This window comes from Rhinoraja longicauda, chromosome 1 (genome assembly GCF_053455715.1).
Source record: "Rhinoraja longicauda isolate Sanriku21f chromosome 1, sRhiLon1.1, whole genome shotgun sequence".
Classification (NCBI taxonomy): Eukaryota; Metazoa; Chordata; class Chondrichthyes; order Rajiformes; family Arhynchobatidae; genus Rhinoraja; species Rhinoraja longicauda.
The window spans coordinates 142,734,735-142,750,353 of NC_135953.1; the positions used below are offsets into that span (position 1 = coordinate 142,734,735).

The window sequence follows — 15,619 nt, forward strand, 5'->3', positions numbered from 1 at the left end:
CCTGAACAACATCCTTTACACTACAAAACGTACTGGCCTTAATTACCCACTGAAATTAGATTCCAGGGCCAGAAATTGGGAAACCTTTGCCAACAATAACCGTGATGTTAGAATAAATAAAATCGAGGTGCGTTTGAGTGAATTTTAACTTTACACCGAGACTATGAGAATTAATTTTATGCTCATGACTGAAGGAAAAAGTTAATGTAATGTGAATTGAATTTCACCCCTGCAGTGAAACTCCACAAACTTTGTTGCTGTATCGCTGTTGGTTTTGGTGTGACTTTTTAATATTACGTTACAGATGAATTGCTTCAGCTATTTCAGCAAAATTGGGAAATTACAACCGCAGCCTAAATTCATGTCCTGCAGAAGACGATCAAGAAGGAATGGATGGAGTTGGCCGCTGCATCCATATCAACTACTTTGTTGGTTGCTCTACCTATACAATTTCATTGCCATATTTGGGATTCTTATCCCACTTATTCCAGTTAACTGGTCATATGCTGTGTACATTGTATCCTTTTCAATACAAGCATAAAACTGGATTTTAAAATACTTTTTCGGGAAATAGTTGCCATTACTCTGCAGCCTCAGTGTTTTCAGTTCAATGTTGCATGTTGATAAATCGCCTCTTGCACCGTAACTAATTCATGAATAGAATAATAAATCTTCAAAATTTAAATGGTGATTTAAAGCAGGCAGTCATATTTGTGTAAAATGTACTGAAAGCATTTTATAATTCAGATGGCACAAGAGGCTACAGGTATAAACCACAAATTAATAACGTTAAAATCATATATGATGTGAGAATTGTTCATCAAGAAAGATGAACAACTGACTCAACAGTCACAAAGTACTGGAGTAACTCAGCGGGTCAGGCAGCATCTCTAGAACATGGATAGGTGACGTTTCACAGAGTGCTGGAGTAACTTAGCGGGGTCAGGCAGCATCTCTGTAGAACATGGATAGGTGACATTTCAGAGAGTGCTGGAGTAACTCAGCGGGTTGACAATCCGAGTTCTTTACCTGCAGTCTAGATTTTAAAATAATAATCTGAATACTGTATGAGTACAACTGATTTATTCCACAGTGGGGTTCTTCCCGTGAGGATCTCCAGATACAATGCAGTATCTGAAAAGATCTCAACTTGGGAGAGGGAAAGAACAACTTTTCCACAATTGATTACTTTTTATACAGAAAGGTAAAGGAGTGTTACATAGGAAATTAATAACCAATTACAATTCGAATACAATTCCCATGGTTACAGAGAAAACAAACCATTAATACAGGTTACATGCTTTCTGAGAAACGCATCACCTAGAGTCGATTTGAAACTTTTCCTACTTTCACACATGCCCATATAAGGAGTTGTTATGGTGGAATAAGAACAACGTTCTCTATTCTCCTGCAGCTGCGTGGCCTTGCTTCTAACTGCTTCAATACCCAAGCTAACACTAGAGAACAAGGGAGTCATTTAAGAACAAAGAACCCTTTAGCGCATGTCTGCTCCCTATCACTCCTAAACACATTCTTTCCCAATGATAACATATTCTGCAACAAGCATCCATTTTACTGCTTTCTACTGAAAATAAGCATTCATTTTATATTAGCTAAAACAACAACAAAAGGAACCATCTTCAACCATCTACAACAAAATATTAATATCTCTAATTAACTATACCAGCTAATAGCATATAGATTATCATTGCCTCCTTTTATCATTCCATGATAACCATCAACGATTAAAACAACAAACCACATTAGACACCTCAAGAGTGCCTTCATATTCACTCATGTGGATCGAAAAACAAACTCTAAGTACAACCAAACTTCTAAGTACAACCAAATCTAAACCTTGTTTATTCTACAGAAAGGAAACTACGTCAATACTAGACCATCATTAACACTTTTAAACAACGATCACTGACACCAGAAAAGCTACTCCCTGGTACAATATCTCTTACATGAACTGCTTCTTGCCTGCATCGCATTAACCCTTTCAGTTCCAAAACTCCACACATGCATCATCCTTCTGGTATCGCCCTCCAAAGGCAACAAATCCTACTGCACCTATTCTATTAAGGACAGCAAAGGCAGTTCAAAAGTAGCCCTGGTAACGTAGCCCTGGTACTTTATGTTAGGCCTGGTACTTTATGGTAGGCCGGCAGGTGCGACCTGCATGCGTATGGTACAGTCCTACATTTTTTTTCTTTCACCGGAGATGAGAACGGTGGTGGAACAAGCTCAGGAGAGTAAGGCAGGCCCGGGTCTGTCTTGACATCAGGCGTTGGGCGGGTGAACCCAGTATCGGATCACAGAAGATGTTGAGCAGGTTGAGCAAGTCAAGGAAAATGTCAGATCCTGCTCTGTTGGATCGTTCCAGCTGATAGGGAGCCCCGTGGACTGAGAAGTGCCGTGCCAGTTTCTGGGTTACTGCTGCGGAGGTGGGGCTCGCGAGTAGATCAATTTCAAACCATCTGGAGTTCGAGTCGACTAAGACCAGATATCACTTGCCGTGCCAATCAAAAATGTCGGTTGCTACGGTAGTCCAAGGGAGGTCAGGAATTAGTTGGTGCGGTGCTAGGCTGTTGCACACTGCACAGGACTCTACCTTCTCAAGTATATACTCAGTCATTCCAGGCCAGATGAACATGCTTTTCGCTCTTAGAATAGTTGCCTCTGCACCTGGGTGTCCCCCATGCACATTATCAAAGTATTTGCTGCGTAGCGAGGCAGGAATTACAGCTTTGTGGCCCTTTACGATAATGCCATCCTGTATCACCGGTTCGTCATGAATGGAGCAGAAGGGCCGAATTGTAGGTCCTTTTGTAGGTCTGTTTTGCTTGTCCGGCCACCCGATATGGCAGAGGAGAGCGATCGTAAGGTATCGTCAGCAGCAGTCTGGACTGCCAGGTCTTCCAATTAGGACAAGGGAACGTAAGAGACCATCATGACAACAAAGCTGTCTTCATCCGCTGAAAGTGTCTCGCAGGTTTTACGTGGAGCACGAGGCGGTATTCGCCAGGTGCATATCTTTGCCATGTTTGTTAATCAGAGAAATGTCGTACCTCTGTAGTTGTAACATCATACGCTGGAGACGAGCTGGGGCAGTGTGTATCGGTATGTTCAGAATGCTGACAAGTGGTTGATGGTCGGTCTCAATTGTGACTATTTTTCCGAGGATGAAGTCGTTAAACCTCTTGCAGGCGAAAACAACCGCTAGCAGCTGTTTTTCAATCTGCGCGTAGCGTTGTTCCGTGTCAGTCATGGTTGATCTACACTTCCCCTTCAACTCTAGCTCTTAATCTAATAACCTTCCCAGTCGTTCAAACTCTTCCTTCACACTATCAACATCCTCAGCCTCCTTATCACACAATTCAGTTTGTCTTACCACTAACATTCTCGAAGTACCAATAGAAACATAGAAACATAGAAAATAGGTGCAGGAGTAGGCCATTCGGCCCTTCGAGCCTGCACCGCCATTCAATATGATCATGGCTGATCATCCAGCTCAGTAACCTGTACCTGCCTTCTCTCCATACCCCCTGATCCCTTTAGCAAAAAGGGCCACATCTAACTCCCTCTTAAATATAGCCAATGAACTGGCCTCAACTACCTTTTGTGGCAGAGAATTCCACAGACTCACCACTCACTGTGTGAAGAAATGTTTTCTCATCTCGGTCCTAAAAGACTTCCCCCTTATCCTTAAGCTGTGACCCCTGGTTCTGGACTCCCCAACATCGGGAACAATCTTCCCGCATCTAGCCTCTCCAACCCCTTAAGAATTTTATATGTTTCTATAAGATCCCCCCTCAGTCTTCTAAATTCCAGCGAGTACAAGCCTAGTATATCTAGTCTTTCTTCATATGAAAGTCCCGCCATCCCAGGGATCAATCTAGTGAACCTTCTCTGTACTCCCTCTAAGGCAAGAACGTCTTTCCTCAGATTAGGAGCCCAAAACTGCACACAATACTCCAGGTGCGGTCTCACCAAGGCCCTGTACAACTGCAGTAGAACCTCCCTGCTCCTAAACTCAAATCCTCTTGCTATGAATGCCAACATACCATTCGCTTTCTTCACTGCCTGCTGCACCTGCACGCTTGCTTTCAATGACTGGTGCACCATGACACCCAGGTCACGTTGCATCTCCCCTTCTCCTAATCGTTCGCCATTCTGCTTTCCTGTTCTTGCCGCCAAAGTGGATAACCTCACATTTATCCACATTATATTGCATCTGCCATGCATTTGCCCACTCGCCTAATCTATCCAAGTCACTCTGCAGCCTCCTAGCATCCTCCTCGCAGCTAACACTGCCACCCAGCTTCGTGTCATCCGCAAACTTAGAGATGTTGCTTTCAATTCCCTCGTCCAAATCATTAATATACACTGTAAATAACTGGGGTCCCAGCACTGAGCCTTGCGGTACCCCACTAGTCACTGCCTGCCATTCTGAAAAGGACCCGTTTATTCCTACTCTTTGCTTCCTGTCCGCCAACCAATTTTCTATCCACCTCAACACTGAACCCTCAATACCGTGTGCTTTAAGTTTGTACACCAATCTCCTATGTGGGACCTTGTCGAAGGCCTTCTGAAAGTCCAGATATAACACATCGACTGGTTCTCCCTTATCCACTCTACTAGTTACATCCTCGAAAAATTCTATAAGATTCGTCAGACATGATTTGCCTTTTGTAAATCCATGCTGACTTTGTCCGATAATTTCACCACTTTCCAAATGTGATGCTATCACATCTTTAATAACTGACTCTAGCATTTTCCCCACTACCGATGTTAGGCTAACTGGTCTATAATTCCCCGTTTTCTCTCTCCCTCCCTTTTTAAAAAGTGGGATTACATTAGCTACCCTCCAGTCCTCAGGAACTACTCCAGAATCTAAGGAGTTTTGAAAAATTATCACTAATGCATCCACTATTTCTGAGGCTGCTTCCTTAAGCACTCTGGGATGCAGCCTATCTGGCCCTGGGGATTTATCTGCCTTTAATCCATTTAATTTACCTAACACCACTTCCCGACTAACCTGGATTTCCCTCAGTTCCTCCATCTCATTTGACCCCCGGTCCCCCGCTATTTCCGGCAGACGGTTTATGTCTTCCTTAGTGAAGACAGAACCGAAGTATTTGTTCAATTGGTCTGCCATCTCCTTGTTCCCTATGATCAATTCACCTGTTTCCGACTGCAAGGGACCTACATTTGTCTTAACTAATCTTTTTCTCTTCACATATCTAATACTCTCTAACGCCATCTGCATTCTTCTCAATACACATTTCAGAATAGCCAACCCTAAAAAAATATAAACAATTACCATTCCCGGATACAATGCCATATTAATCAACATCCGACCAGCCTCCGAAACCCCAATCATCCCAACTATTCGACTCCTTCATGTTATCCATTTGCTCCCTTATCTTTGTGATGAAATGAGTAATATTCTCTGTCTGATCCCTAACTCCCATCATACACCTACCTTTCACTGTAGCACAGACACCACCTTCCTGAGCCAACAAATAATCTAGGGCATATCTGTTCTGCATAGTAAAGAGCCTGCGTTCAGTCAGTCCCTGGGTAATCATGTCGAGGGCCCCCGTGGTTGCATTACCCAAGATAGTGAGACCACAAATGAGGTAATTGTGATTATTGGCAGCCAAATAACCTCCAGTAAAGCCTAGACTAAAGAAGCTCGCCCATCCGTATCCCACAGAGCTTCCATGTGTTCCCAGAGATTTGGGATCTTTCCACTTTGAACAAAATTCTTCCGAAACAGCTTTAGTCACCAACCTTTGACGAGACACCCACTGGGTATTGTCATAGGAATCAGGGTTCCTATTGCCACCTGTCTAGGGAATGGTGAATTCAGGACATTAGTGGCCGTACCATTAAAGAAAGAGAAGAGATTTGAGTCTGTTAAAAACAAGGTGCCATGACATATCCAATACATGTTTAACTCACCTCCCTCTATCCAGTCCCTAAACTGCTCAGAGAACCACCCCGCATCTCTACCACCTCTTTCTTTAGTCATCTGGGTAGTTTCCTACCACCACATGCGTTCTATTGCATCCCTCCTTTTCCTGGTGGAAGCAATTCTCATGTGAGGTCATCATTGGGTATGAATTTACACAGTTTGGTGATATCTCTGACCAAGCATACGTTCTGTGAATGTGAGTTATCCTTTGATAACGGAAGACGGGGCAGTAAAGGGTTCATAAATGAGGTGGATAGGTTTAGGCGCCTTTATTTTTGCTTTCCCCCTCCAATTATCACATATAAGGTACTTTAAGGGATCCCATTCTGGTCATGCTGAATAATGCCTGTACTGAGGTCATGGGTGGGTAGCAAACAACTGACTGTGGGGAGTAAAGCGTCTTTGAGTGTTTGAAAAGCGCTATATAAATGTAATGCATTATTATTATTATTATTATATAGCTGAGTCAGCTCGGAGAAATAAGTTACCTCTTGGAACTTCCCCGAGAAACTGGGGATCACGTTTATGTCTCTGTAGTGGAGAGACCCAACATAGTTCTATGGGAATCCAACTTGGACATACATCATCAGATTTACACTTAGTCCGATAACATTTTATGATGACGGTCCTTCAACAGTCACGAAAAGTGAAGATGCCTCAAAAGTCCAATACAGGCCTTCAGTCGGCTGACGTTCCATTCTCCAAATCCCTCCGGGTTATCATCATCGCATTAGTGTACATCTCCTTGGCACAGGTGGTGAACATGGCACAGGTGGTGAACATGGCACAGGTGGTGAACATGGCACAGGTGGTCCAGCCTGCACATTCTTTCCTCCATCATACCTGGAATCAGCAAGGCCTTAAGACAGATGATCACCAGGTGCACTTTCATTATAGACAATATACAATAGACAATAGGTGCAGGAGTAGGCCATTCAGCCCTTCGAGCCAGCACCTCCATTCAATGCGATCATGGCTGATCACTCTCAATCAGTACCCCGTTCCTGCCTTCTCCCCATACCCCCTCACTCCGCTATCCTTAAGAGCTCTATCCAGTTCTCTCTTGAAAGCATCCAACGAACTGACCTCCACTGCCTTCTGAGGCAGAGAATTCCACACCTTCACCACTCTCTGACTGAAAAGGTTCTTCCTCATCTCCGTTCTAAATGGCCTACCCCTTATTCTTAAACTGTGGCCCCTTGTTCTGGACTCCCCCAACATTGGGAACATGTTTCCTGCCTCTAATGTGTCCAATCCCCTAATTATCTTATATGTTTCAATAAGATCCCCCCCTCATCCTTCTAAATTCCAGTGTATACAAGCCTGATTGCTCCAGCCTTTCAACATACGACAGTCCCGCCATTCCGGGAATTAACCTAGTGAACCTACGCTGCACGCCCTCAATAGCAAGAATATCCTTCCTCAAATTTGGAGACCAAAACTGCACACAGTACTCCAGGTGCGGTCTCACCAGGGCCCAGTACAACTGTAGAAGGACCTCTTTGCTCCTATACTCAACTCCTCTTGTTACGAAGGCCAAAATTCCATTTGCTTTCTTATAAGCTAACCATGTCTATTCTGAGGAGAGATTTCAGCAAGTAGTCTCCTGGTATTATGGACTCGTCCCCTGATGTAACTGGTTGTGACATCTGTGCCTCTTGTACTGGAATGCAGGACAGGTAAAGCAGGGGTTAATTGCTGTGCATAAATAATCAATTCATCGCTGAGGGCGTGTGGGTCAAAATAACTTCCACAGACTTAATCATAATGTGCCCGTGACAACTCTATAAGATCTACTTATATATACTCAACGGGTCGGTCCAGTAGGGGGGTCATTACTTTTCGGACATTTTACTGTCTTTCCGGGATTATTTCATCTGCAAATTTCAAAATCTGAGGCTTGTTTTAACGCCTCCTGGTGAATTTTTGGATGCCACCATGTTTCATTTGCCATCCTGACCATACCCTCCTTACCAGCATGCGTAAGAAAGTGTATATCGTTTAAAAGAACGGGCAGAAAAGCATCAGGTCCACAAATTTGTCCAAGAGGGGAAAGCCAGAGCCCTGTCAAGGAGTCAATGGCACCGCCCTCTCGTTTCCAAGATCGCATGGCGCAGCAGAGGCATCCCCCTGCATTAACCCTGCATCACCCATGTCTGGCAAGGCCGTTCTGCCCATTAGAATCTTTGGTTCTGTGGGGACCATAGTGCAGGATTCACAAGCTACGCTGCAGGCAGTGACGTCAGTAAAGGGCATTTCCCTGGGAATTTTAGTCGCGGCCACCCGGATGGGCATTGCACTTGATAATGGTCAGTTGTGTCGGGAGGGCTGGGGCTTGCAATAGGTTGATCACATAAAGCTGAAAGGGGCATTCATATAGAGGATGTCCAATGTCTGGTGCAGTCACTAGCAATGTTTTAGATTGCCGCATGCTTCTTCGTGTTGGGGTGAGAGAGTGAATTGCTGCGGTGCCTTGGCAGAGGCAAGGGTAACAGTAATTTAGTGTACACTGCCACGTTGGGGATCCACTCCGGCAGAAATTCACCAAGCCCAGAAAAAAACCCTCATCCGTTTAGGGGTGGTCGGGCTGGTATGGTTCCCAAAGGGTTCTCCATCGTACCCCCTCGGTTGGATTCAGGATGGCGGACGTTAGGGTGAACACATCTCTTGCGACTGTTTCGTACATGGTTAATGTTGATCTTATACAATTCACAAATTCAAACACAGTCTGGGGCACTCCTAGAAATTTTCATCATTTCCTGCAACTTCCATGGGGTGTATACATGCATCACAGCCTGCGCCCCATTCTGTCCTGCTAATGGATTTGGCATTGCTCTCAGTAGCATTATCTTTTTAGTCTTTTTAGTTTCCTGCTGGTTCTCAGCCTCACGTTTCCTTTGCTCTTCGTTGCACTCTCTCACTGATGAATTCAATTATTGCTGCTACTTCCTCTTCTGCCTCAGCCCTTCCCCTCCTTTCGTCCTCCATTTCAGTTTCCCGGTCGCTATCGGTATCATCTTCCTCTGGGGGTGCCCTTCCCTGTGGGGGTGCCGATGCCTCCCCGATGGGATCTTAGTGGGGCAGTTCCTGCTCTTGGGGACTGGTGGCTAGGGGCACGTGGGGGAGGTGTCAACACCATTCCCGACTTTCCCAATTTACGCCTCATCCCATTCTTCTTTGCATCGAATAACACTACCACGTGACATTATTGAAAATTCGATAATCCGACATATACAAAGTGTAAGAGATTGTGTTAGATTAACGGGAATTGAATGTAATAGATTCCAATATCCTCCATACAATTGACGTCAGGCTAATTGCTGAATGCTTCTTTGTTTTCTCTATCCCTTCTTTCTTAAAAAGTGGGGTTACATTTCCTATATTCCAATCTGTGGAAATGGATCCAGGAAATTTTAGATGACAACCATAACCTTCACATCTACCTGTTGTTGTTATTCGAGTGACAAATTAATGCACCCTATACAATTTAAAGGATGCTAAAGTAAGTCAGTACTTAGCAGGATAATTATTTAACTTGAAAGATTCAACTGCATTTTGCCATTATGCAACAGTAAAATACAGGAAATGGGGCAAGAAAAATTGTGCTCCATCATTAATAGACTGCCATTCTCTGTTTCATTCAGAGGATTTTATATTAAGTTCTCATAGCATTCTCTAGTAGACTTATTTGAACAGGTAAAAACAGTCCATTTATTAGCATCATCACCTATACGATAATGTGCAGACAGTTTCTTAGGAAGATTACTTTACACTCGTCGTAGATTACTTTTATATAGAGATAAAACATTTATATGGCTTATAATGTCTCAGTACAACATAGTCAATAATATGAACCACCTGGACACAGGGGGGTAGGGGGGTTAGGGGTTTGGCAGATGGGTGGACTGTTTAGTGGAGCATAGTTTGACACATGCATCCCGATCATTTTGCCAACTTATAAATAATTAAGATATTTAATGGACAATCTTTACCTGCTCAACTAAATATTTTAGAGAAGCTCACTTAGCGTTTTTCATGTCTAGTTTTATGTCAAAGATTCAAAACTGATATGTAAAGTTTTAAAATAATATAATATTGCCATCCATTCAGTATGTTGAGCCTTAACTCTTTTACAGTGGTTTGGTGTTGTGTTTTCTTTCCACATCATACTTTACACATTTGCATCAACAATTGACCCAGCCGATATCAAAGTTCGAGCCAGACGCTATAATAGAGTACTGCCTTTGTTTGATCGCAACCTTCATCAACATGTCATTGAAAATCGGTACTGCTTTATCTGTGAAGTTGAAGTGTAAGTGCCAAGAGTGTTTTATTGTCATGTGTCCCGAAACGGAACAATGTAATCCTTTCTTGCACCGCCACAACGGATAGTACTCTGGAAACGTCATAATAAACAACAGAAAAGGTTCAGTATACTGAATATTTGTTGTTGTTTATTCTGGTATACTTGTATTAAATATATTAAATACTTGTATTAAATATATTTGGTACATAGTACTCTGTAAACACCATAATAAATGTTTACACAGTAGAGTATCCTTGTATATCTGATGTGCTACTATAAGTATATTTAATATATTGAATACAAGTATTTAATATATTTAATACAACTATACGATAATATATATACTGAACTTTTGTTGTTTTTAATGTTCACAGAGTACTGTGTGTGTGTGTGTGTTTGTGTGTGAGTATATGTGTACTTATATGGACAAATTCAATTATTTATCATAAATTTAGGATCATAGATATTTATAGATGTTTCTGATATCTTATTCATAGAGGTTTAAAGGCCAAGCATTGCAGTGTGTGTAACAAGTGCGTAGCTGACTTTGATCATCATTGTAAATGGCTCAATAATTGCGTAGGAGTCAGGAATTACAGGTAAGTCTGATATTTGTGTGCTTGTATTAATTTTAAAAATCTAGATTGTGGGAAGGGGGGAAGGGGAGTGGGGAGAATGAAAAGTGGGATTTTTGCAAGATTAGGGTAAATGGGTGTTTGATGGTCAAATTGGGTCAAATAATCTCTTTTTGTGCTATATCTTGCTTTGCTCTATAAATGTATAATTTTCTTAAAATTTAGTATTTTTTATTCTCTTAATTTTTTATGCATTTTCACTTTTTTAATGCAGCTCAAATAATCAAAGATCTTATTGATCTAATACTGTAAGAATCAGTTAGATTACTAGTTAGATTCCACACAGAGACCTTCCGATCTCTCTATTTTGAAGATAATTATTTATATTTTGACTGAAATAAAATATTTTTTATTTGCAAGGAAATTCGATATTAAGTCAGTCCTTTTCTATACCGTGGCACAAAGTGCTGGAGTAACTCAGCAGATCAGGCAGTGTCTCCGGAGAAAATGAAAAGGTAACGCTTCAGGTCAAGACCCTTCTTCAACCTAAAATGTCACCTTATCCATGTTGTCCAGAGGCTGCCTCTCCCACTGAATTACTCCAGCACTTTGTGTCCTTTTGTGTATTAACCAGCATCTGCAGTTCATTTTCTACTTTTTTTATAATGTGTCATTCAGATAATGTAATTATATTTTTCTTACACAGGATTATGTTACACATGTACCTCTTTTAATACAATTTAATTCTGTAGTTTTTGATAACAGAAAATATCCATAAAACATTTTTGATGAATACAATACATGAAATTTTCATGGTCTTGACCCGAAACATCGCCCAATCCTTCTCTCCAGAGATGCTGCCTGTCCCGCTGAGTTACACAGATAGATTTTTACATAGAAAATAGGTGTTGGAGGATGCCATTTAGCCTTTCGAGCCAGCACCGCCATTCATTGTGATCATGGCTGATCATCCACTGATAACTTGTGCCTGCCTTGTCCCCACATCCCTCGATTCCGCTAGCCCCTAGAGCTCTATCTAACTCTCTTTTAAATTCATGCAGTGAATTGGCCTCAACTGCCTTCTGTGGCAGAGAATTCCACAAATTCACAACTCTCTGGGTGAAAACGTTTTTTCTCAACTCGGTTTTAAATGGCCTCCCCTTTATTTTTAGACTGTGGCCCCTGGTTCTGGACTCCCCCAACATTGGGAACATTTTTCCTGCATCTAGCTAGACCAGTCCTTTAAAAATTCTATACATTTCTATAAGATCCCCTCTCATCCTTCTAAATTCCAGTGAATACAAGCCCAGTCTTTCCAATCTTTCCTCATAGGACAGTCCCGCCATCCCGGGGATTAACCTTGTGAACCTACGCTGTACTGCCTCAATAGCAAGGATGTCCTTCCTCAAATTAGGAGACCAAATCTGCACACAATACTCCAGATGTGTTTTTACCTATACTCAAATCCTTTCGTTATGAAGGCCAACATGCCATTTGCTTTCTTCATTGCCAGCTGTACCTGCATGTTTACTTTCATTGACTGGTGTACAAGGACACGCAGGTCTCGTTGCACTTCCCTTTTTCCTAATCTGACATTATTGAGATAATAATCTACCTCCAAAGTGGATAACCTCACATTTATCTACATTATACTGCATCTGCCACGCATCTGTCCACTCACTCAACCTGTCCAAGTCACCCTGCAATCTCGTAACATCCTCTTTGCCGTTCACACTGCCATCCATCTTTGTGTCATCTGCAAATTTGCTAGTGTTACTTTTAATTCCGTCATCGAAATAATTAATATATATTATAAATAGTTGCTTTCCCAGCACCGAGCCTTGCAGCACTCCACTTGCCACTGCCTGCCATTCTGACAGGGACCAGTTTATTCGTACTCTTTGCTTCCTGTCTGCCAACCAATTCTCTGTCCTTGTCAATACCCAACCCCCAATACCATGTGCTCTAATTTTGCCCATTAATCTCCTGTGTGGGATCAAAGGCTTTCATAAAGTCCAGATACACTACATCCACTGGCCCTCCCTCATCCATTTTACTTGTCACATCCTCAGAAAATTCCACAAGATTAGTCGAGCAGGATTTCCCCTTCATAAATCCATGCTGACTTGGACCAATCCTCTTACTGCTATCCAACTGCGCCGTTATTACTTATTTAATAACTGAATCCAGCATCTTCCCCACCACCGATGTCAGGCTAACTGATCTATAATTCCCCATTTTCTCTCTCTTTCCTTTTTTGAAAAGTGGGATAGCTACCCTCCAATCCACAGGAATTGTTCCTGAATCTAGAGCCTCCTCCTTGAGGAGCCTGGGTTGCAGACCATCAGGCTCTGGGAATTTATCAGCCTTCAGTCTCATCAGTCTACCCAATACTATTTCTCGCCTAATACAAATTTCTTTCAGTTCCCCTTGATCCTCTGTCCTTTAGTACATCTGGGAGATTGTTTGTGTCTTCCTTAGTGAAGACAGAACCAAAGTATCTGTTCAACTCTTCTGCCATTTCCTGGTTCACATTAATAATTTCACCTGTTTCTGCCTTCAAGGGACCCACATTTGCCTTTACTAATCTTTTTCTTTTAACATACCTGAAGAAGCTTTTACTATCCCACTTTATATTCTTGCCCAGCGTACCCTCGTATTTCATCTTTTCACCCCGTATTACTCTTTTGGTTACCTTCTGTTGTCGTTTGAAAGTCTCCCAATCCTCTGGCTTCCCGCTACTCTTTGCTATGTTATACACCTTTTCTTTTAGTTTTATTCCACCCCTAAATTCCCTTGTCAGCCAAGATTGCCTCTTACTCCCCTTAGAATCTTTCTTCCTCTTTGGAATGAAATGATCCTGCATCTTCTGGATTATGCCCAGAAATTCCTGCCATTGCTGTTCCACCGTCATTCCTGCTAGGATCCCTTTCCAGTCGATCTTGGCCAGCTCCTCTCTCATGCCTTCATAGTCCCCTTTGTTCAACTGCAACACTGACACTTCTGATTTAACCTTCTAACTCTCAAATTGCAGATTAAAACTAATCATATTATGGTCAGTACCTCCAAGAGGTTCCTTTGCCTTGAGTTCCCTTATTAAATCTGGTTCATTGGACAACACTAAATCCAAAATTGCCTCCTCTCTGGTAGGCTCCAGTATAAGTTGCTCTACGAATCCATCTCGGAGGCACTCTACAAACTCCCTTTCTTGGGGTCCAGAACCAATCTGATTTTCCCAGTCTACCTGCAGAGTGAAATCTCCCATAACCACAGTGGCATTAGCTTTGTTACATGCCCGTTTTAACTCCTGCTGCAACTTACACCCTATATCCAGGCTACTGTTTGGGGGCCTGTAGATAAACTCCCATTAGTGTCTTCTTACCATTAAAATTCCTCAACTCTATCCACAGAGATTCTACATCATCAGTCCCTATGTCACCCCTCGCAAGGGACAGCATTTCATCCCTCACCAGCAGAGCTACCCCACCTCCTCTGCCCACCTGCCTGTCCTTTCTATAGGACTTATAGCCCTGAATATTCAGTTCCCTGTCCCAATCCTCCTGCAGCCACGTCGCTGTAATCCCCACAATGTCATATCTACCAATCTCTAACTAAGCCTCAAGCTCATCCACTTTACTTCTTATACTTTGCGCATTCATATATAATAGTTTAAATCCATTACTCACCTCATATTTCACGTCGATTCCTATTTCACATACCATACTCTCCGATCCCTTCATGAGCTTCCTGTTCCGTTAATACTGGTGTCTCTCTTAACTTTTCCGATACTCTCTTTCCCTTTAACTCCATTCTTGTATTTCCAATTTGTCTCCCCCCCCCCAATATTTAGTTTAAAAGCACCCGTGTAGCAGTGGCAAACCTACCTGCCAGAATGCTGGTCCCCCGCCTGTTGAGGTGCAACCGTCCCTTTTGTACAATTCACCCTTACCCCAAAACAGATAAACAGATCCCAGTGGTCTAAGAATCTAAATCCCTGCTCCCTGCAGCAGCTCTTCAGATACCCTGTCTACCTGTTCCTGCCCTCACCAGCACGAGGAACTGGAAGCAAACCAGAGATAAAAACAGCAAAAACAAGGAGGCAGAATATTATCTCAATGGTGTCAGGTTAGGTAAGGGGGAAGTGCAGCGAGACCTGGGTGTCCTTGTACACCAGTCACTGAAAATTGACGTGCAGGTACAGCAGGCAGTGAAGAAAGCTAATGGCATGTTGGCCTTAATAACGAGAGGATTTCAGAATAGGAATAACGAGGCCCTGGTAAGACCACATCTGGAGCATTGTGTACAGTTTTGGTCTCCTAATTTGAGGAAGGACATCCTTGCAATTGAGGCAGTGCAGTGTAGGTTCACAAGATTGATTCCTGAGATGGGGGGACTGTCATATGAGGAAAGATTGAAAAGACTAGGCTTTTATTCACTGGAGTTTAGAAATTATGAAAGGACTGGACAAGCTAGATGCAGCAAAATTGTTCCCAATGTTGGGGGAGTCCAGAACCACGGGCCACAGACTTAGAATAAAAGGGAGGCCATTTAAAACTGAGGCGAGAAAGAACATTTTCACCCAGAGAGTTGTGAATTTGTGGAATTCTCTGCCACAAAGGGCAGTGGAGGCCAAATCACTGGATGAATTTAAGAGAGAATTAGATAGAGCTTTGGGGGCTAGTGGAATCAGGGGATATGGGGAGAAGTTGGGCACAGGTTACTGATTGTGGATGATCAGCCATATCTCAATGACTT

General features: G+C 42.6%; 1 protein-coding gene across 1 annotated transcript in view; it reads left to right on the plus strand.

Annotated features, from left to right (window-relative positions):
• The first annotated feature begins 304 nt into the window (after positions 1-304).
• LOC144601104 (palmitoyltransferase ZDHHC1-like) overlaps positions 305-15,619 on the plus strand; it is a 35,943-nt gene continuing 20,628 nt past the window's right edge. Inside the window, exons 1-3 of the mRNA XM_078413047.1 lie at positions 305-517; positions 10,120-10,295; positions 10,787-10,888. Coding sequence (XP_078269173.1) covers positions 305-517; positions 10,120-10,295; positions 10,787-10,888 — 491 coding nt within the window. The remainder of the gene's footprint in view (positions 518-10,119; positions 10,296-10,786; positions 10,889-15,619) is intronic.